This window comes from Sebastes fasciatus, chromosome 1, assembly GCF_043250625.1.
Source record: "Sebastes fasciatus isolate fSebFas1 chromosome 1, fSebFas1.pri, whole genome shotgun sequence".
NCBI lineage: Eukaryota > Metazoa > Chordata > Actinopteri > Perciformes > Sebastidae > Sebastes > Sebastes fasciatus.
The window spans coordinates 1,539,918-1,562,051 of NC_133795.1; the positions used below are offsets into that span (position 1 = coordinate 1,539,918).

The 22,134-nt window shown below is 45.3% G+C and overlaps 1 protein-coding gene across 2 annotated transcripts in view; it reads right to left on the reverse strand.

Annotated features, from left to right (window-relative positions):
* The window catches only part of fbln2 (fibulin 2), a 77,819-nt gene that overhangs the window by 21,378 nt on the left and 34,307 nt on the right, over nt 1-22,134 (reverse strand). Inside the window, exons 3-9 of one of the 2 annotated variants that reach the window (XM_074629178.1) lie at nt 21,964-22,087; nt 20,608-20,740; nt 19,448-19,652; nt 16,601-16,810; nt 12,949-13,086; nt 10,679-10,780; nt 1,281-1,415 (exon numbers count right to left, since the gene is read on the reverse strand). In XM_074629178.1, the coding sequence (XP_074485279.1) occupies nt 1,281-1,415; nt 10,679-10,780; nt 12,949-13,086; nt 16,601-16,810; nt 19,448-19,652; nt 20,608-20,740; nt 21,964-22,087 (1,047 nt within the window). The remainder of the gene's footprint in view (nt 1-1,280; nt 1,416-10,678; nt 10,781-12,948; nt 13,087-16,600; nt 16,811-19,447; nt 19,653-20,607; nt 20,741-21,963; nt 22,088-22,134) is intronic. The other variant, XM_074629260.1, reaches the window with a different exon arrangement.

The following is a 22,134-nucleotide window of genomic DNA, read 5'->3' on the forward strand; positions in this document are numbered from 1 at the left end:
CGGCTGTAGCAACTCAAATTCAGCCAACGCAAACCCCGGCACCGGGAGTCAAGGCCGTTCCCTGGTGCAGCTCCTGGTCTAACCTGTGTGAATTTGAGTTGCTACAGCTAACCGCTACCTGAAGGTCAATCCCCCGGCGCCGACATTGAACCTCCTCTCGATGAAGTCGTCTCCTGGTGGCGGTGAGGACAAAACAATACAGCGGTTTTCTCGTTTCTGCCACTTTGGATGTAATCCAATAAACAAAGTATCTAAACGTACACGGACCCTGTACCTTCAACGGGACTGACAAGCCCATGAGGTGTTGGACTGACGGCAGACTGGACGCTACAGAGACTCACTATCACCTCTTCAGGTAAAACTGGTATTATAGCATGCTCATTTCAGTAGATATCTCTGCAACACAATACAGAGACGTCTTTGACATAACATCAACACTGTAACCTCTTCACACTCATTTATAAATTTGTGTTCCTCATGGGTCTCAAGCACAGTGTTTCTTTTGTTCAGTTAATCATGTCAAAATTAGAGATTAGAGAGAAAATGATCCCATGTTGCAGATTTGATGCAACAGGCCCCTGGCTCCTTCCAAAGGTCACAAAATCTGCCTACCAGCACCTTTAAAGGCCCGGTCACACGTGTGAAATTCCCTCACCTGCGTTCGTGCTTGTGTGACCATGTCTTCAAGATCACTAATAACATGTTGTCATCCCTGTGAGGTTGCCAGGCAACCAGCATGGACAGAGACTCCAGGAAGTAAATGTGTGCGTCCAGGACGTGCTGTAGTCCGGCACAAAGAAGGCCCAGAAAAACACATTTCTCACTTTTTTTTTTTGATGGATTAAACCAACGATATATAACCGATTAATTCATGAGCTTTAGATCTGCTGGTATCCTGTAACCTTTGCACAGAGCAAGGCTAGCTGTTCCCCCGTTTCCAGTCTTTGTGCTAAGCTAAGCTAGCTGCTGCTCAGTATGTACCGACCGATACGGGATCAATCTTATTATCTAACTCTCGGCAAGAAGGCAAATAAATGAATTTCCCAAAATGTGAACTATTCCTTTAAAAACATTAGCTGGGGACATAAAATAAAATAAATCCTGCCGTCACCGAAAGTTACACCGGCTTTTGCAGGAATTGTCCAAAATTGGCGTTATTGTCTGTTTTCTGTCTTCTTTCTGTTCCATATTAAACAAGACGAGCATTTCCACCGCTTACTTTAAGTGACTGCTGGGTAAATTGGCTTAACGACGTGCATCATCAGGAACAATGAACTCACCCTCGCAAACGCCGTTCCTCGGCCGGTAGCCAGCGGGACAGGTCACCTGCAGCTCGCACACAAACGAGCCCACCGTGTTCACGCAGCGCTCGCTGGGCCGACAGCTGTGGGTGTCGGTCGCACACTCGTCCACGTCTGCAGGAGAAGAACAACAACAACAGCGGCGGTGACTGTGTGTGTGTGTGAGAGGACGGCGGGGACAACGAGACGGACGGAGGGTGTATGATTATGAGGTGGAGGTGAGGTCGATGATGGACAGGGCCTGTACATAATATATAATATCCCCCCCAACACCTGACCGTGTCACCATGATGGGGCTCAATGAGTCAGCAGCAGACGGACACTAACAAAGGAAGTCATTCTTACATGTAGAAGTCTGAGGCACGCCAGGAAATTACATGTTTTGCTTTTGCCTGAATGGAAATCACCAGCTGGGAAGCTGCCATGAGAGTCTTACACCCTGTTCCCACCAAAAGTAGCACGTATATGGTGATTTATAAACACAGGAAAACCTTTTCCATCGCCAGTAGACAAGCCTTTCTGAGTTTTTTCTGTTTCTGTCACGTTCAAAGTCACGAACATGCCGGAAAGAAAGGAAAATGTTACAGTCTTCTTTACTTCTTTATTATAACTTGTTCAGCCTCTCAGAGTCGGTGATTGTTAGAACAGTTTTGATGAGTTTTATTTTGTGTGTTTTACGACGATCAGCGAGGTAAAACAACTGTTTCTGTCAATGGAGTCTGGTGGCTGTGAGGAGCGCATATTAATTGTATGTTTTGTACGTTAATAAATTATAATAATTTTCCAAATCCCTGTTGATATTATTTACTATAAATTATGGCTGTCAATCGATTAAAATAGTTAATCGTGATTTATCGCAAATTAGTTGCTACGTGTTATTTTCTTCTTTTTTCGTAAAGTTATGACTTTATTCTCGTCATATTACGAGCTAGTATGACATGGTTGGTACCGATATGATACCAGTATCTTCACTCTAGCTTTAAATGTGAGCCCGCTACAACCAAAAAATCGCAAGTCGCAAAATTTGCAGGTTCAATTCTAGACACCAACCCTGAATCAGTCGCGCGGTGCTGTCTGGCGGGCCGTCATATCAACTCTGGACAGGGACTGTAACTGTGTGAAATACCAAATCAAATTTAAAACCTCAGGTCTGGGCAGAAAGCTAAGTGACATTTTGCTTGTTTGTGTGAAATAAAATACACAGTTGCAAAGCTTTGAATCTTTATCAGTCAAACAGCAGCGCAGCCAGTAAACAGGCGCTGTTTGATTTATGACACTGGTGGGCTCATGCCGAGACAGCGGAGCGCCGCTCACACACTGCTGCATTCCCTTATCGTGCATCGCAGTGCACGGTCGATTAGCTGGATGTGCTGATAGCGTTGGACTGGGATTATTGAGTGAGTGTTTCTGTGCATGCGGGGACTGTGGCAGTCATCCAGATATTAAAATCAACCCGAAATATGTCTCATTCCACGGGGAGCCTGGCGAAAAGGTCTCGTACAAATCTGCATGAAGGAGCCGGGGCTGCAACACAAAAGGCGGGAACAAGAGGGGAACATATTCTCTCCCCCGTGTTGTCGGTGTTTCTGTCGGCAGTCCCCTCGCTGAGATGCCTTTCTAGACTTTCAAAGCGTCTGCTACGGGGAATATGAATGAACTTGTGTGCCTTACAACACCTTCCCACGGGGAGCAGGAGGAGGGAAAACACTGATCTGAGGATTTCAGCAGGTGTGTGAGTAACATCCTGCAGCTCTTTTCCCAGAAGGTTATTCACCTCAAAGCACAAGCATCACCTCTCACACCACAGAGACACACACTTCACTGTGTCTTCATTAGTGCTGGCAATTCATTCAAATAAATGGCATGATTGTCCATAGTTAATCCCAATTTAAGGCATATTAATTAATTCTATCTGTTCTAAATGTACCTTAAAGGGAGATTAGTCAAGTATTTAATCCTCTTATCAACATGGGAGTGGACAAATATGCTGCTTTATGTAAATATATGTATATATTAATTATTGTAAATCAATCAACAACACAAAACAATGACAGATATTGTCCAGAAACCCTCACAGGTACTGCATTTAGCATAAAACAATATGCTCCAATCAGAACATGGCAAACTGCAGCCCAACAGGCAACAACAGCTGTCAGTGTGTCAGTGTGCTGACTTGACTATGACTTGCCCCAAACTGCATGTGATGATCATAAAGTGGGCATGTCTGTAAAGGGGAGACTCGTGGGTACCCATAGAACCCATTTACATTCACTGATCTGGAGGTCAGAGGTCAAGGGACCCCTTTGAAAATGGAGCGTTATTTAACCTCCTTCATGACTAGCTAGTCTGACATGGTTGGTACCGATGGATTCATCAGGTTCTCTAGTTTCATACGATACCAGTATCTTCACTCAATGCTTTGCGTTAACACTTTATTATCGCGTTAACTTTGACAGCCTTAATTTTGACATGAAGTCTCTGTGGAGCTGCAGCAAACACATCTTACCCACTAAAATGAACATCTTCCTCTTTTGTAACTCTCTGTAGAGTCGACAGGACTCATGCTGTGGTGACATACTCTTGTTTTGGGGGACTGCCTTTGCAAAATGTCCCTGTTTTTTTCCCCCCGACTGAGAAGCATCTGTTGTCCCCGTTGTAGGGAGGAGAGGATATTTCAGGGGCGAATCACACCGAGCTCCTCGTCCTCTGGGCCCCGCTCGCCGTCAAGCCTCGGGATGGACGGGACTGTTTCCAATGTTTGCGTATTGCCAGTGGTGCAGAACGTCGCCTTCTCCTTCCACTCGGGTGGCCAGCTTTATTTCCAGTGCGTCATTCGAAGAGAGAGGGGGGAAAGAATAAAAATAAAAGGAAAAAGTGCCTCGAGGTCCCTACCTCCCCCCCGACTGGTCCCCGCAGACAGCCACATTACACAGTCGCAGGGAGTGAAGTGATCCAATACAAGGTGGAAACAAAGACTCCAGTTTTTTCAGTTGCTCAGTTGAACGGAGCGAGGGGAGCGGGGGGGATATAGCAGGTTTAGAAGAACTCCATCAGGAGGCTGAGCACAGAGAGGCTCAGAAGCAAACACACACCCTGTTGTTCTTTCACACTGGATCCAGAACACCAGATTCTTTAAAAGGTCAAGCTGAGGCAGATGAAGTCAGCCTCGGCTTATTTGCAGATCTGGTGTGAAACGGGGGGGTTCGGGTTACACAGAGGCAGACTGCCGGGACTGTGAGGATCACAATCAGAGGAGGAAGGCACGATATATCGTTACAGCATCAACAGAGCGATGTGCGCAATACTCACATCGTAGGACGTAGGAGGGCAACAAAATGAATTCAGTTTTTGCCGCTTGAGACACAAAAAGAAAACACGCACGGTTCTCATTTTCCAAAACTAATCCAGTGCTTCATTAATTACCGACAGTCTAGGCGTTCCCGCCACAGTTTCATAATGAACCGCATATATTTCTACACTTCTCAACGGGTGGCGTCCACATCTGCCCGGGAGGTTGAACTCAGCGGGTCAGAGATGGAAGATCTTTTACCCGTTGCTGGGCACATTTCCTCCATGGTGCTGCGCCACGACCAGCTATAGTAGGTCGGCTTGGAAAGGCTCTGGGTGAAGGCCAGTGGCGGCCGGCCAATAGAGGGCCACGGGGCCTGGCCCCACCACCTTGAGCCACCAAAAAAAAAAAAAAAAATTATAAAATTATTAATTCTAAAAATTCTAAAAATTCTAAAAATTGTCAATATGTGTGTTTTTGACCTATGGAATATACCCGTAATATTTGTAAAATAGTATAACTGCGCCAAATATCTGCTTTCCTCCTTGAACTCTCTGCTAGTGCACCTCTCAGCTGCTCTGCTGCACGTGCACTTTCTGGGGCCAAATGGATTTGGCCCCAGGAAGGCGGGTCTAATAAGCAGTACAGCCAATCACTGATTAAAGATATATGTAGGAGCTAAAGTCTAATACTGTAGCTACTGAGGTGATTAGCCCTGGACTGACGCGCTTTTCGCTGTAGATGGTCCTTTAGTTGTCTGTTGTGCTGTACAAAACTGATCCTGAGTCCGCTCGTTGGGTTTTGCAATAACAGTTCATTTATTCCTAATATGGTATTAAGGAAGCAAGTCCAGTTACCATAGCAACGAGTACACAATAATAACACGGCAAACAATTCAGCGTCCCTGCGGTCAAAAACCATTTGCCCTTCCGGGCTAAACCCTCACGCCAACAACACACCTCCTTACCTATATACCCGTGGCTGGGTCAGTCAATTAATACAGTGCCACCTAGTGTTCGTAAAAGTGAATTACATCCCAACCTCAGTATGTGTCATCATACATCATGTTTTGGCTCTTACAATATATGATTACAAGCATGAATGACATACAATTCATCCAATCAGCGCCGTAAAAAAGACTTCCGGGAGGGCCAAACTGATTTGGCCCATGGTGTGCGCGCGCACGTTCACGTGTGTCTCTCTCTGTTCTCGTCAGGGCTCATGTCAGTTCTCGCGTGATCTTGTCTTCTCGTCTCTCATTTGGTCATTTGGTCAGGTCATTGAGAGGTTTGCCACTCAGAAGGACAGAAGAGCAAAGTTCCTTTATAAATGATCTGTCGTATGTTATATTAACATACTGAATTGTATGAATAAGATGTCCTTATGTCAGTGTTGGAATAAATGATAAAAATGTAACTGCAAAGTAGTAATGCGTTTTTGATACCTTTTTTTGCATTGAATCGTACTAGGATGTTTGTTGAAATTGATTGGCCCTACCCAAAAAAAAATCCACCAGCCGCCACTGGTGAAGGCACATTTTCCACCAGATCCAGCAAAGGAGGGCGTCTTGACACTTTTTATTGATTTCCTATAGAAAGCAGGAGAAGCACGTGAGCAGTGCATGGTGGGAGTGTTGTGGCGAGTTTGGACTGGGGGTTACACTGCGTTCGCAAGTTGAGATTTTTCAACTTAAAAGAGCTCGTCCAGCGCAACGTGTCCGGCTCACAAAACTTGGACCGAGCTGTTGAACCAGGTGATCTAGTTCTAAAACGAAACCCGATCCAGCAGTGACATCATCGCCTGTTTCTCGCTTAAAATGTTTACAGAAGTAGATTTAGACGAGTTAATTATTAACATTTCTTTCAACCGTTTTAACCGATACTGTTAATCGGTTAAAATGCTTAATGTCGGTTAACGGTTAAACGGTTAATTATTAACATCACTAATCCATGGCCACAGACTTATTGGCGTTTTCAGTCCAAAATGGGGGCAACGCTACCGCAGCGCCATTTAGTGACCATTGTCAAAAAAGCTTCACCTCTTTACTTCTGGACTCTTTACCTCTGGGCATCGCTCCCCGGCTCCACCCGGCTCCACCCCGGCTCCACCCGGGCTCCACCCCGGCTCCACCCGGGCTCCACCCGGCTCCACCCGGCTCCACCCGGGCTCCACCCGGGCTCCACCCCGGCTCCACCCCGGCTCCACCCTCTCTTCAAATATGGACACTTCTGACTCCAAAAAAAACAAGATGGCGACGGCAGTCCCGAAACCAATGGGTGACGTCACGGTGACTACGTCCACTTCTCATATACAGTCTGTGGTTTTGACATCCTGAAGGAGTCGCCTACATCGCCGTTATAAACAGATCACAGGACTGTTGGAGCTGAGAATCGCTGTAAAATGACAAACATCTATGGAGAAAGTCCTCACAGATCGACCATCGACATTAAACCTCACTGCAGAAGAGAATGAAATTGTTTCCGTGCCAAAGACTATTTCCCATGAACGCTCTTACAGTAATAAATCTACTCCAGTAGTTAGTAAATTGATCCGTGTATTTGCAGCAGGGAGAAAACTTGGCAGCAAATTTCCCCTTTGTGAAAAAAAAAGAAGATATATGGTCCACCTCTGGAACTCAATACACACCAGCTCAATACGTGTTCAAATACCTTCTTACACCACATGTACACGATGTCGTTACAGGAATAAACAGGTAAGAAGTGAGTGATATTAACATTAAAATGGTTTGCTTGTATGAAGACTGTTTCTCAGATTTCCCTGCTCTGGTGGCGGTGAGTGTATACAGACGAAGTGAAGTCCTGGCTGAGTTTATTTAATCTGTCTGTCATTCAGCAGACGGGATAATACCTCTGGATGCATAAAGCACTACATAAGAGTTAGTGTTTCCCCTCCGAGTGAGGACCCAAAGTGTTCCCACATGTGCAGATGTGGGTGGGCAACCTTTGGTTTGTACTGGAATGGGTCAAAGCAAATAGTACTACGAGGTGTGAGTGTGAGGGGGGTATCTGAGGATTTAACAGAGATGTAAACTGTGAAGTAAACTATGGAGTATTTGTTGGTGTAAATATATCAGACAGACAGAAACGCTGTGAAGCATTAACACCTACGATGTTTGCAGTAATCAGAGTAATCTGATGTTTGTTTAGCAGATGTAAGCACTTCTATCTCAAGCTCTCAAAGTTAACTCTCATTTGGTTTAACGCCACTAATTTCTTCAACCAATTCATGAAACTTGTGATTTTTTAGATTTTAAAGCTAAAGTGAAGATACTGGTATCATATGAAACTAGAAAACCTGATGAATCCATACTGTGCTCATGTACTCGTACTCACAAAACAGCTCTGATACCACTTTACGGTAGCGTGACGTTAACCTCTCGTCACCACCTTTCGGGTCCTATCGCACGCGCTCACGCTCCACCTCCCCGACGGTGCGGGCGATACGGGCCGGTGGTGTGCCCGACCCCGCTGGGCCGAGATACCACCTCAGCCGGCGCGCGCCGGCCCTCACTTTCATTGCACTCCTTGGTCCGTGTTTCAAGACGGGTCGGGTGGGTTGCAGACATTGCCGCAGACCTGTGGTGCCTTTTACGTGAGGCCGAACAGGGCCACAGAGAGGCGACTGTTCATTCAAAACAACAACGGCGGCTCCTGAAGAGGTTAGCGTAGATGCTGCAGTAGCATCAGTTCTATCAGAACTGGAGAATATTTCTTCATTTAAAGAAGAGCAGAGACACTGAAGGCTTTTCTTGATGGAAAAGATGTTTTCGCTCTTCTCCCGACTCACTTTGTATTTTTTGAACTTTTCAACAAACCATCAGTAAAATAAAGCTGCTTCTCTCTCTCTATCAGCTGCATCTGAATGAATGTGAGGTTGTAACACACAGTTGTTCCCATGGTGATCCTCTCCAGTGTGTCAGCCAGGATGAGATGTGAGACGAGGGCTTTATACACAACCTGAATAGTAAATGTGTGGTGCCAGACAGTCAGTTCATCAATCTGCTCACCACCACCAGGCTGTGAATGGATACTCTTAAAGTTCCCATGCAAACACATCATCGTGGGTTTCTAGCTTTGAAACATGCGGTCGCCAACTTCACCCTTTTATGACATTCACTCTGAGGACTAAACAAACTGTTGCGGGCAGGTTTGGATTTGTTTTGAATTCCTCAAAATCAGCTTTCAGTTAAAGGGACAGTTCAGGTGTTCTGCAGTGTATTACCTACAGTAGATGACATGGCCGTTTCCAAAGGGGTTCCTTGACCTCTGACCTCCAGATGTGTGAATGTAAATGGGTTCTATGGGTACCCACGAGTCTCCCCTTTACAGACATGCCCACTTTATGATCATCACATGCAGTTTGGGGCAAGTTATAGTCAAGTCAGCACACTGACCCACTGACAGCTGTTGTTGCCTGTTGGGCTGCAGTTTGCCATGTTATGATTGGAGCATATTGTTTTATGCTAAATGCAGTACCTGTGAGGGTTTCTGGATCAATATCTGTCATTGTTTTGTGTTGTTCATTGATTTACAATAATAAATATATACATACATTTTGCATAAAGCAGCATATTTGTCCACTCCCATGTTGATATGAGGATTAAATAGGCATTAAAATGGGGGGGCTGTAGCTCAGCGGGTAGAGCGGGTCGTCCTTTTACCACAAGGTTGGCGGTTCGATCCCCGGCTCCTACAGACTGCATGTCAAAGTGTCCCTGAGTGAGACACTAAACCCCATGTTGGGGTCGCTTGCAGCAGCTCTTAAAATACTTAGGATGTGTTAAATCCAGAGGTGAAACTTCATGTATGTACTTGTATGTGCTATGACAAATAAAGGTTTCTTCTTCTAAATACTTGACAAATCTTCCTTTAAGGTTCATTTTGGACAGATACAAAATGTGAGATTAATCACGATTAAATATTTTAATCGATTGACAGCCCTAGAAATCATATAATTATGGTTTATAATGAGACGATATGATACAAATAGTTGTGCCTCCAGGTGTTTTGTCGCATATTGGCAAGCGCAGACTTGATTATTGTTGTTTAAAGGGGACATATCGTGCTCATCTTCAGGTTCATACTTTTATTTTGTGTTTCTACTAGAACATGTTTACATGCTTTAATGTTAAAAAAACAACTTAATTTTCCTCATACTGTCTGTCTGAATATACCTGTATTCATCCTCTGTCTGAAACGCTCCGTTTTAGCTCATTTCAACGGAATTGCAACAGAATTGCGTTGCTAGGCAACAGTTTGGGTCCATGTTTACTTCCTGTCATCTGATGTTATTCACATCCACTGCAACAGGAAATAAACTGGGACACATTTAGAATGTTTACGTTTAACATTTGTGTAATGGTCTAAATATTGTATATTTGTGACATCACAAATGGACAGAAACCCTGACGACTTGTTTCAAACGCTCCGTTTCTGAATACGGGCTGTGTGTATTTCTCCGTATATTGAGCGATTTGATAGTTTAACAGTATTTATAAAGCACTTAAACCTGCTTTATAATATTAAAGACATTAAAATATCACTTTTAACAATATGGGACCTTTAAACTGCAATAAACTGAAGTTGTGAATTCTGACCTTCACCTGTTATCTCACAGAGCTTTATTAATAGAAGGTACACAGATGCAGTGTGTGTGTGTGTGTGTGTGTGTGTGTGTGTGTGTGTGTGTGTGTGTGTGTGTGTGTGTGTGTTACTGCAGCAGGAGCTGTAATTGGCTACGGTTGACTAACAGTCTCCACCACCAGGAAGTGGGAGCCCCAATCAGTCGATGCATTGTTTAGCATCACAAGACCTGCATTCTCCTCCTTCATCAGCGACCGCATGCTATTAAAACGTGTCCCGATCTCCGGACAATCTGCTCCACTGCACTCGTTGTTCTGTTAGTCGTGGTCTGTGTGTTCATTCATACAGTGAGCAGTGAGTGGTGTTGTTGACGGCGTTGGCTTGTTTGTTACCACGACACCCTCGAGCAGAGTTTGCACGAGGTAACAAACAACAGCTTAAGGGATTCATACGAGCCCCAATTACTGCCAACGGCAGCCCCTTACCTTCACACATGCGTCCATCAGTCATCAGCGAGAACCCTGGGAAGCAGGAGCAGCGAGCCCGGCCCGCCACCGCCGTACACTGCTGACTGCAACGACCATTCTCTGCAAAAGAAAAAACAAGCATTGTGATCAAAATCATCTCTGGAATCCACACAGCTACGCCTCCAGTCATTCACTCATAATGTCTTCTCATCCTTGAGCTGCTGTCTTGGTAATTCATTGCTCTGTTGTGGTGCTCCCCGAGGCTCCCACGGACCCCCACCTTCACACCTTCACACCCTCCTCACTCCCCGAAGGGAAGGAGCCTCTTATGAGCCGTCACATTCAACACAACACAATCAATTCTCTCTGTTTAACAGCCCGATGGTCCTGTTACTAAGAGACGCGCTTCCCCACGTTTTCTCACCTGCTAAAGAGTCAGAGGGCCGCTCGATGCATCGATCAGGAAACTCTCACAACTAACACTCAGAGACACTCTGAAGGAGGAGCTTTTGTTGGAGACTGGAGTCGAGACCGGAGGCTGCTCATCTCCTCCTGACTCCATCAAGATTCAGCTCATGAAGCTGCAGATCAACGATGACTGAGCAGTTTATCAGTGACGGTGCATGCAGCGAGGCTCCTGTTTCTTACTTCTGTTCATTATTCGCCTCTGACTTGGTCACATCACGTCAGCCCGTCTCAGCCCGGCCTGCATGCTTCGTTTCAATAAAAGCAGAGCTTGATTTGTTGAGCAGATGCATCCTGCTGCTTCCTGGGCTCTATAGACGTTAGAGGCTGGAGACACCAGCTACGGCTTGTACTCTTCACCGCCTTGTACCAAACACTCTCTAAAGCAGTTGGTTCTGATTCAGTGTATTAAATGAGTTTATCTTTTTTTAATTATTAAATCAAGTTTCATTAAAGTTCCTGTTTGTAACTTCTTACTCGTATAAATCCTTGCTGGTCGGTGTCTCATGGTCTCTCGTGTGTCTCATGGTCTCTCGTGTGTCTCCTGGTCTCTCGTGTGTCTCATGGTCTCTCGTGTGTCTCCTGGTCTCTCGTGTGTCTCATGGTCTCTCGTGTGTCTCATGGTCTCTCGTGTGTCTCATGGTCTCTCGTGTGTCTCATGGTCTCTCGTGTGTCTCATGGTCTCTCGTGTGTCTCCTGGTCTCTCGTGTGTCTCCTGGTCTCTCGTGTGTCTCATGGTCTCTCGTGTGTCTCATGGTCTCTCGTGTGTCTCCTGGTCTCTCGTGTGTCTCATGGTCTCTCGTGTGTCTCATGGTCTCTCGTGTGTCTCATGGTCTCTCGTGTGTCTCCTGGTCTCTCGTGTGTCTCCTGGTCTCTCGTGTGTCTCCTGGTCTCTCGTGTGTCTCCTGGTCTCTCGTGTGTCTCATGGTCTCTCGTGTGTCTCATGGTCTCTCGTGTGTCTCCGCTGTTCAGACTCAGACTCCAACACAAACTCCAGTGAAGCACCAAAACCTCTTGGTTGTATCTAGTGAAGCTGTTAAACAGTGTTGGCCGCGGTCGGAGGACGCGGAGGAGACCGTAGCTTTGGTCTCCAGGACCGGAGTCTCTGCTCCTCTGCTCCTCTGCTCCTCTGCCTGCCTTCACTCACACACCACGCTCCTTCTCTCTCTCTCTCTCCACCTCTCACGTGCATGCTGCTCACTCCACACTGCAGAAGAGTTAGTTTAGCTCTGAGAATATCTAGTGAATGTTCAGTGGACGTTTGTGCAGAAATAACTGCTGCAGCTCCTCCAGACCAACAGAGGTTTCCCGTGTCTTGTGAAGTGACGGGGCTCCGCAGAGAGAAACGTTATCGTCTCCCCCGTTCCCTCCGGCCGCGGTCGGGAGGCTGAGGCGGGAAAAGCCTACACTAGGATCAGCATTGATTCATGGAGAGACCTTGGTCTGGTCAGCTAACATTACTGCCAAGCAGCTGAAATATAGAGTGATATTGTGCTTTTAGCTGACGTGTGTCTCCTCACTGTGTTGAGTGATGCTCCTTCATGTCTATGTAGAGCGAGCACAAGCGCCAGCAACAGGACGCTGACTTTAGTTGACTTAACGGACACAGGTGAAGCTGTTAACAACACATTTAGGATTCTTACATAGAGTCCCTTTAACTAGCAAGAAAATACTGCGCCAGACTTTAGACCAGGTTTTTGTTGGTCAATGGAGCAATCCCTTTCTGCTGCTGCCTCAAGATAGCAACGCACCAACAAAGCACCAGAGCACAAATGCACAGATGCTGAATGTTTACATGCTGTGCAGTGTGATGTTGGTATTACCTGCACATGGATTGAGGCGGGCGGGGCTGCTGGTGGTTGTACTGGACGTCGTGGTGGTCGTGGTCGTGGTGGTGGTGGTTTGTGTCGGGACCACAGCGGGACTGAACTCTCGGAGCCCGTTGTCCTCGTCAGGACTCACTGCACATGGAAAGAGGACGAAGGTGTCAGTTTATGAAGCTCCCCAGCTGACTGAAGGGTGAAAAGGAAATGACTTCATACCTTTTAAATTAATTGAATGAAAAGTGAGGAATGAGCGAAGAGCAACATGTTCGTGATATACGAAACCAATTTTAAAAAGAAAGAGCAATATTCCACATAATATCTATTTCCTAATGACGGGACATAATGGGAGCCAGGCTGTATGTCTTTGTCATTAAAGCGGTTTATAGAGCGGAGAGAGGTCTGTGAATAAATTATCTTTCATTTGAGGGTTTGTGGTGAATTTTGATGAGCCCGTTTAAACGTCTCTTGCTCTAGTGCCATAAGTATGATGATGAAATCTGTTGTTGGTTTAACCGCAGCATAATCACCGTAAAAAAAATGACCATAGATACACGAGCCATAAAAAGTTCAGATTCCTGTTTTTAAGCTTTTAATGGAGGTGAAATACTTCAGTTTTATCGCTCAGTCATTCCCTCATCCTCATCAGAGAATTCCAGTCAGACATTAGTATCTCAGTAAAACCGGAGGAACACAAGGTCAAACGGGAGACAACGAGAACAGCATTTCAAAAATGTGAAGAAGACGCCTCGTATATATCCGTATAGAATCAATGCTGAATAGTAGGGCTGTCAATCAATTAAAATAGTTATTCATGATTAATCGCAAATTAATCACACATTTTTTTATCAGTTTAAAACGACCTTAAAGAGAGATTAGTCAAGTATTTAATACTCGAATATGCTGCTTTATGTATGTATATATTTATTATTTTAAATCAATTAACAACACAAAACAATGACAGATATTGTCCAGAAACCCTCACAGGTACTGCATTTAGCATAAAGAAATATGCCTAAAAATGTCATAAAAAAAGTCTGAATATTGCCTGAAAAAAGGGAAGCAGAAAAGTCTGACACATGTCCAAAAAAAAGCAAAAAAAGTCTGAAAAATGTCAGAAAAATGCATAAAAAAGCAACAACAAAGTCTGTATATTTTCTGAAAAAAGGCCAAAGAAAGGCAGAAGAAAAGTCCTACAAAGACTGAAAGACTCCAATCATAACATGGCAAACTGCAGCCCAACAGGCAACAACAGCTGTCAGTGTGTCAGTGTGCTGACTTGACTATGACTTGCCCCAAACTGCATGTGATGATCATAAAGTGGGCATGTCTGTAAAGGGGAGACTCGTGGGTACCCATAGAACCCATTTACATCTTCACTCTATCTTTAGAACTGAGCCCACTACAACCTAAAAAAATGCAAGTTGTGTTAATGCGTTTAAGAAATTAGTGGCGTTAAAACAAATGTGTGTTAACGCGTTAACTTTAACAGCTCTACTGAATACATTACAGATAAGTACTTTATATCTTTATAATTAAAGAGGTTGAGTTATGGATTTTGTTTGACTTTCTGTCCAACTCTAGTGGCTCACAAATTAAGGATGTCCCGTTGTCCCGAGGACAATAAAATGGCACCTGGGAGACAAAAATACGATCACTCTCAGTCTACAAAACATCTGTTCAACATGTCATCATCCTCTGATGTATGTAAATGTAATGTTAGTTACTCATTAAGGGATATCTCAGCCTCTGTTGATTCAATTGTGACCAATTCTTTAAATAATGTCTCTTGGAAGGAGTCTCCAGACTTCATGGAAGTGTGATGCTAAATCCCTGGAGTGCCAGCAGATACCAAGACTCTGTCATTTAGTCATTTAGTACAGAATCCCAATAACAACACAAAGATATTTACTGCATGTTTCTGTTGACATTAAAATGCAGTGAGTGAGGCAGGTTTCTTACCAGAGGTCTGGACTACGAAGCAGGATTTGGCGTTAGCGAGGTAACTTCAGGTTTTAACCCTTTCAGGGTTTTCCGTCCTACGAAGGTGGTTCATTTCTTACCGGGGTAGATCGCCAGGGTAACTGATGCTGAACAGCTGACCAGCTGCAGGTTATGTTCCACATGAGAGATCAACTCGTATAAAAGCACCACCTACTGACCAATCAGAGCTCAGTGTGCAGATCGTATGATAATATTACACAAATATGAAGAAGTTACCGTCATCAGACTAAAAACAACACCGTTTAAACTGACAGATGCAGGAAGGACAGCTGGATTTATGTTAGGGATGCACTGATACCGATACCAGTATCCGGTCCGATACTGTGTTCATGTACTCGTACTCGCAAAACGGCAGCGATACCTCTTTACGGCAGTGTGACGTTAACCTCTCACCAGTCTCTTTTGGGTCTTATCGCACGCGCTCACGCTCCACATCCCCGACGGTGCGGGCGAGACGGGCCGTTGGTGTGCCGACCCCGCGAGGCCGGAATCCCGCCTCAGCCGGCGCGCGCTGGCCCTCACTTTCATTGCGCCACGGGGTTTTGCTTGCACCCTCTGATTCGCGTGTGCGTTAGACTCCTTGGTCCGTGTTTCAAGACGGGTCGGGTGGGTTGCAGACATCGCCGCAGACCCCTGGCGCCTTTTACATGGGCCGAGCCCCGCCCTGGGGGCACGACGCGGCTGTGGCGCACTGAGGACAGTCCAGCCCGGTGACACTTTGTCCACGGCCCCAGGAAGCACCTTCGCCCCGAGCCTTTCCAAGCCGACATAGAGCCGGTGGTGACGCACCACCTCGTATGGACTTTTGGCACAGAGAAGTACTCGTATCGGTACTCGGTATCAGCGAGTACCCAAATGTAAGTACTTGTACTCGGTCTGAAAAAAAGTGGTATCGGTGCATCCCTAGTTTACGCTGTGGGTGTTTACCACTTTGAATTATGTTTTTATGTTTATTTTTTTACTTGCTCTTGAGTCCGTTTCACACCGCCGGAGACGGGACGCAGCTGAGAGAAGGCTGAAATAGTCATACACACCGCGTCCTTGTTAATGGACTTAATGACGTGTAATCCATTCATCCATAACACGTCTAAAAGCTATTTATATCTAGACGACTATATCTGACTTTTGAGTATTCCGTTAAATTAATAAATCTGTTAATTTACACATTCACACATCGAGAGTTTTTTCTTTCGCCAGCTGTCCTTCCTGCTTTTTAAGAGTTTAACTTCTTTGTATTTGTCTAATATAGTTTACTCTTCCTTTGTATAATGTGTCTCTCTGCCTGTCTGTCTGCTGTCAGTAGAGGTGTCCTTGTCTGTGATTGGTCAGTAGACGTGTCCATGTCTGTGATTGGTCGGATGCTGCAAACACCGCTCCGTTCATGTGAACGCGCTCACAGCCAGACTGAGAAACCCTGAGTTGATTTACCGAGTTGCTAACCAGCGTCGTAGGACCGCTTAGCGAGATCTGGTTTGTTCGGGTTAGTGAAGCCAGATAAGGAGAAGAAACTCTGGGTGGTGTGTTGAACTCTCTTCCTAGTACAGTTCTCTGGCCTTTTCTAACCTGGAGTATGAGTTTACCTGGTTTATTTTTAACTTAAGTCACAGAGTTGACGTGTGAATGGACCGTCCCAGGTGAGTTTCAGTACCTGGTGCACAGGAGTGTCCGTCCTGCTGCAGGATGTAGCCCTGGTTGCAGCCACAGCGGTACGAGCCCCAGATGTTGGTGCACTTGTGCTGGCACAGCTGGCCCGGGTAGAGCCGACACTCGTCCACATCCTCCTGCTCCTCCACGGTGTTGGCGGCTTCGTCCGTGGCGCCGATGGAGAAGGCCTCCTTGGGGAACTTGCTGTCAGAGACTGGAAGGAGTGAGAGAGAGGAGTGTATCATTTATCCTTGAAGACACAAAACAACATCTGCTCCTCCTTTACATTCACATTCTGAATGTTTTCAATTCCTACATTCCTAAATTCCTAAATTCCTAAATTCCTATCATTGCAAGAAGAAACTAGCAGTAACCAGAGCAGCGGTCGGCTGAGGAGTGCATTTATAGAACTCTTATATCCGCGGGACGCTGAAGTGAAGAGCTGAAAAAGAATTACACAAAATGCTGAGCCTTTAGAGAGCAAGTAGACGGAGTGGAGGAGGGAGATCATTGAGCAGAGAGGGAATGACATGAAGAACTCACTGCTTCTACTACTGTACATATCACACTGACTATGTCACAGCGCTTCTGTGCTCACAGACTGACTGGTCATGACAAGGTGCTCCTCACACTGAATGAAAGTAGACTTGTTATCAGAAGTGGACGTCAGCTGCAGTGTATGAGACTTGTAGCGCACCGCTGCATGCGACACACAGTTAACGAGGTTCGGTTATCGGTTAAGAACATTTTTCTAAATTAGCATCCCTACTTTAGCCTGATGCTACATGTCCACCAGATCGTGACGTTAGAGGACGCGCTGAGCTGCTCCACTCAACTGGCCGCTCAAAGTGTTGACGTCACCGATCGTAGAATGCACCGGATGGTCCCTGCTTCTCTGCTCGCCATTTCAAAACAAGACAACAACATGGCGGCTCATAACCTTCTTTACTTTCATAAACTTACTGCTGAATCTCATTTCATTCTAGAAACTAGCTTGGTCCAAGTTTGTTGAGCCAGGCATCGTTGTGCTGGACGGGCTCATTTGCACAAAGACTTTTCAACTTTATGCAAATACAGAGCCTCTCCAACTTGCCGCAACACTCCCAGCATGCACTGGGCGACTGCTTCTCCTGCTTTCCATAGGAAACGAATGGAAACTGGATCTGGTGGAAATGCGCCGTCAGGCTTACCTCATGAAACTGACTTGAAGACAAAACAACATCTGCTCCTCCTTTTACATTTACATTTAGAGCGTTTAAGGGATGCGTTTAGCTTCAACTCCTAAATCATTCAAAGAAAAACCACCAGTATCAAGTGCTTCACTGTACTGCGACTGTGCATTAACATGTTAATTCATCATAGGCCGAGGGGTAAGGGCCAGAAGTGTACTGCAGCAGTAATGATCCAGTTTTAGAGTAAATATTTCTCACAGTCATTACCTGGGGTTTAAATTCAGAGGAGCAAGACGATTAAATGTTTCCTGTTTTAATTAAAAGGCGGTGAGTCATAAGACTGAAAACATATCCTCCATGGAAATAATTACAGTGCATCTCATCCATATTTTCATCCATAAAACGCTCACAAAGTAAATCTATCCTTCATGCACTCTGAGTGTGTGAGTGTGTGTGTGAGAGTTATACACATGTTTCTGCAGCTCCTAAACCTTTCACAGCTTTCAGCAGGTTATTTGATTCCCACTTCAGGATGACATCATTCAACATTTCCCTTTTAAAGCTGAAGGAAATTAGCTGCAGTGGATGGTTAGAACAGAGCTCATTAAAAGGGCGGGATTAGGAGGAATTCCTCTGATGTTGTGAATGAAAGAACCGGCTGAGACTGACCTTACCTCACCATCACACACAACTATTCCCATTAAAAAGGACGACCACGGAGGCTGACTAATAATTAACTGCAAAATGCAGCGCTGGCGTGTCTGCTCCCAATATAGAAACCCAACAAAAGGGCTCAGATCTGGAGTTCAAACCTTTTCTTCTTGAGAGGGATTTAATGCTCTAATTGCACAGGCGAGTACAAACACACTAACAACTGCTAATGCTGTAATCTTTTTTAAAGTCTTATTTCACCCATCACACCTCTGAGGTCATTGAGGAAAAACATCCTTCTCCTGGAGCTCACAGCTGCACATCCAGAGGCCGGCGCACCGAACAGAAGCACAAAGCCACGTTGGGTTTTTAGATAATAAGGAGGTATAATAAATGGACTACATGTTCATCCTGAACCTCGGCTGCTTGGAACCTCGTTGATGTAAATGTCAGCGGCATTAAAGGTTCTTGATGGCACAAGCAGAGAGAGACGACAGCCTGAGCTGCCATCTGTTCCTGATTCATCACAGCTTGCACACATCTTTCCCCGTTACGTGACTCCTGACCAATCACGCTGGAGCATCCGTCTTTTGGGAGATCAAACTGGAACAATAATCTACCTCTGACATAAAGTTCAACGAGGACAAAACAGCGGAACCCAACAAGAAATTACAATAATCCAGTCCAGTGGTGGAGGAGGCAGAATTAAGACAATGTTTTTGGTATAGGATGGAAGTCTGGGAAACATCCGAGGCACTCCGTAGTGGATTAAAAATCCTTTATTAAGACACGGATTTAATAAAAGATTTTGTTAATGCCTCGGATGTTTTCCAGACTGCCGTCCAATACCGAGAACTTCCTTTCAAAGTAAAAGTAATATTATTAATGGTATATTGGGCTCGTTTGAGATGATTCTGTGTAGAATCGATCAACAGCATTCACTGCTCAAATCCTCACACAGCCAATGTGCATGATGAAGGTGTCGTCTATGTCAGTGAAAACATTGCCGTGCAGCGGGTAACAGATACCTTCTCTGGGCATATACGTCGGTCTGGGCTTCTGCTTCCTCCTCAGCGGGATCTGGCTCGGACCTTCCTCCTCCTCCTCCTCCTCCTTCTCCTCGCAGCAGGTGAGGAAGATGTGACCGCACGGGTAGCCCAGGTACTGATGGGCATCGCAGCCCCGTCCTTCGCTGCGCACCCGTAAGCCGAGGGCGCAGCAGCTGCAGCACACCTGCCGGGGCCAGACACAACAGCAGAGCCTATTAGGAGCGTGTCACATGGGAGGTGGCCCTTCACATCTCTAATCACCACCTCCACCTCCACCCTGTTATCCCCGTCTCCTCACCAGTAGAGGAGTTAAACAGCTAAACATCTCTAATCATCACCTCCACCCTGTTATCCCCGTCTCCTCACCAGTAGAGGAGTTAAACAGCTAAACACGCGAGCAGGCCGGTTCGTCCCCGTGAACACACTGTAAAGGATTTCAGCTGCCGCCTCAAGCTGAACCACATGTCATGCAATAAAACCAGACTTTCACCTTTTTTTTTTTTACTTTCCTCTGAAACAATGACCTGGCACGGCGGTTTGGCTCGGCCCGCCTCAACACATGAACAGCTGGCTCCGGGGCCAAACCGCCGGGTTTCCTCTCGGAGAAACGGGGAATGCTTTCACATGACTCCCGTGTCCATATGGAAGCATTCACAGGTCTGAAGGATGCAAACAGAAACGGGAGACTTTGGCAGCTCTTTATCAATATATTCAACCACAAATAAACTGTCTGACCTTTTACGAGCCTCTCTGCTGGCGTCGGTATATCTGAAATTAAAAATCTCACTCGGGGCCAGAACAATAAAGCATTCCAGAGGATGTTTAAACTCAGTTTTCACCACGTTGGCGTAGCAGGTACTTGATGGTTTGAACTGTTTGCGCGGTCCAGTTTAGTCGTCTTGAACCATTTGAAAAAGTGAGTCACCCGACATGACTCATAAAAACAGTTCATATTCTATTCCGGAGGAAGACGCGTCTACCTTTAATCAGTTCGGTGTTTGTTTTTATGGAGAACTTGGTGTCTACAAAACGTGTGAGCCATCCACCCATGACTTCATTGTCTTTCGGTCACGACCCAACAATCTTCCTCTAGTTTCTTCCCCGTCTTTGAGTGCTATCTAATGGAGACAGTAATGTACCTGGTAGGAGTCGTCTGAGCACCGCTCCTCCTCCTCCCCCACTCCACAGGTGTCTCCTCCTCTGGCTGAAGTCATGCCTGATTCACACTGGTTCTCCTTTACAGAGCTGAGGCAGCACTGCTTCCCTGCAACGCTGACACACACATATACATATATATATTTATACACTACGCTGAATGAAAATCATGTTGATAACAGAGTTCTTTTAGTCAGACTGGTTGATTTTCACAAGTCTGTTTGTGTAGTCTGAATCAGAGTGAAATAGATACTTTTGGTTTGTTTTCTTTTTAGTCTGGTTCACTTTCAAAGTGCACAAATTAAAGAAATGAATTTGCTGAGGGGCGTGTACGAAGGAGCCGGACTGAAGTGTTTCGACTTTGACTCAGCACTGATCTACCGTTCTCCTCCACTTTATCTCCAGTGACTTTAGATATGTCACTATTTAGCATATTCTGTATGTTCTTTTCGGCCAGATGTCAAGCAAACATCGGACTTCTGCAGAAGTCCAGGTCAGTCGAACCAGACTAAATAGAAAACAAAACAAATGCTTCAGTTTCACTCTGATTCGGACTAGACAAACGGACTATGCACTGAATGTTCTAACATGAACATCTCTCACAAAGAACTCTGACTTGTGGGTTTCTGATTCAAAAACTAACTAACACTAACCTGTGAAAGTTCAATTCAGAGCTGCAGAAGAGAACTGGAACTATTCTCACATACTGAGTAGCTACCTGTCATGAGTACACTGATCTTCACGTGAACCTTCATGGGAAATTGGTGTGATATCCTGTAGCTCAGTGAGAAAGTAAAGAGGCCTCATGCTTGTGTTTGTTTGGATCCACCAACTGATGTTTCACCCAAACAATTAAATCATATTAGGGTTGTCAATCAATTAAAATAGTTAATCAATTAATCACACAGACTCGTGGGTACCCATAGAACCCATTTACATTCACAGATCTGGAGGTCAGAGGTCAAGGGACCGTTTTGAAAATGGCCATGACAGTTTTTCCTCACCAAACATTTAGCATAAGTTTGGAGCGTTATTTAACCTCCTTCAGGACAAGCTAGTCTGACCTGGTTGGTACCGATGGATTCATCAGGTTTTATAGTTTACTATGATACCAGTATCTTCTCACTATCCTAAAAACTGAGCTGAACTACAACCTAAAAATCACAAGTTGTGTTAATGCGTTACTGAAATTAGAGGCGTTAAAACGAATTTGCGTTAACTCGTTATTATTATCACGTTCACTTTGACAGCCCTAATTTATATAAATGTCTTCCTCCAAAGCAGCTTCCAAACACGTTTGTAAATCTAACACTACAATCTGACACCTACGGTCAACTTACCTGCATATGGAGCGCTGGTCATTGTTGAGCAGTGGCATGTGGTCGCAGTGGTGGTTTTCTGAGGCCCAGTTCTGGCCAGCAGCACAGCAGCTCTGCAGCAGGTCTTCAGCAGAGACACCTGGACCTGCAGCCCACAGACATGAGGGTAAGCATACATCATCAGCACACACA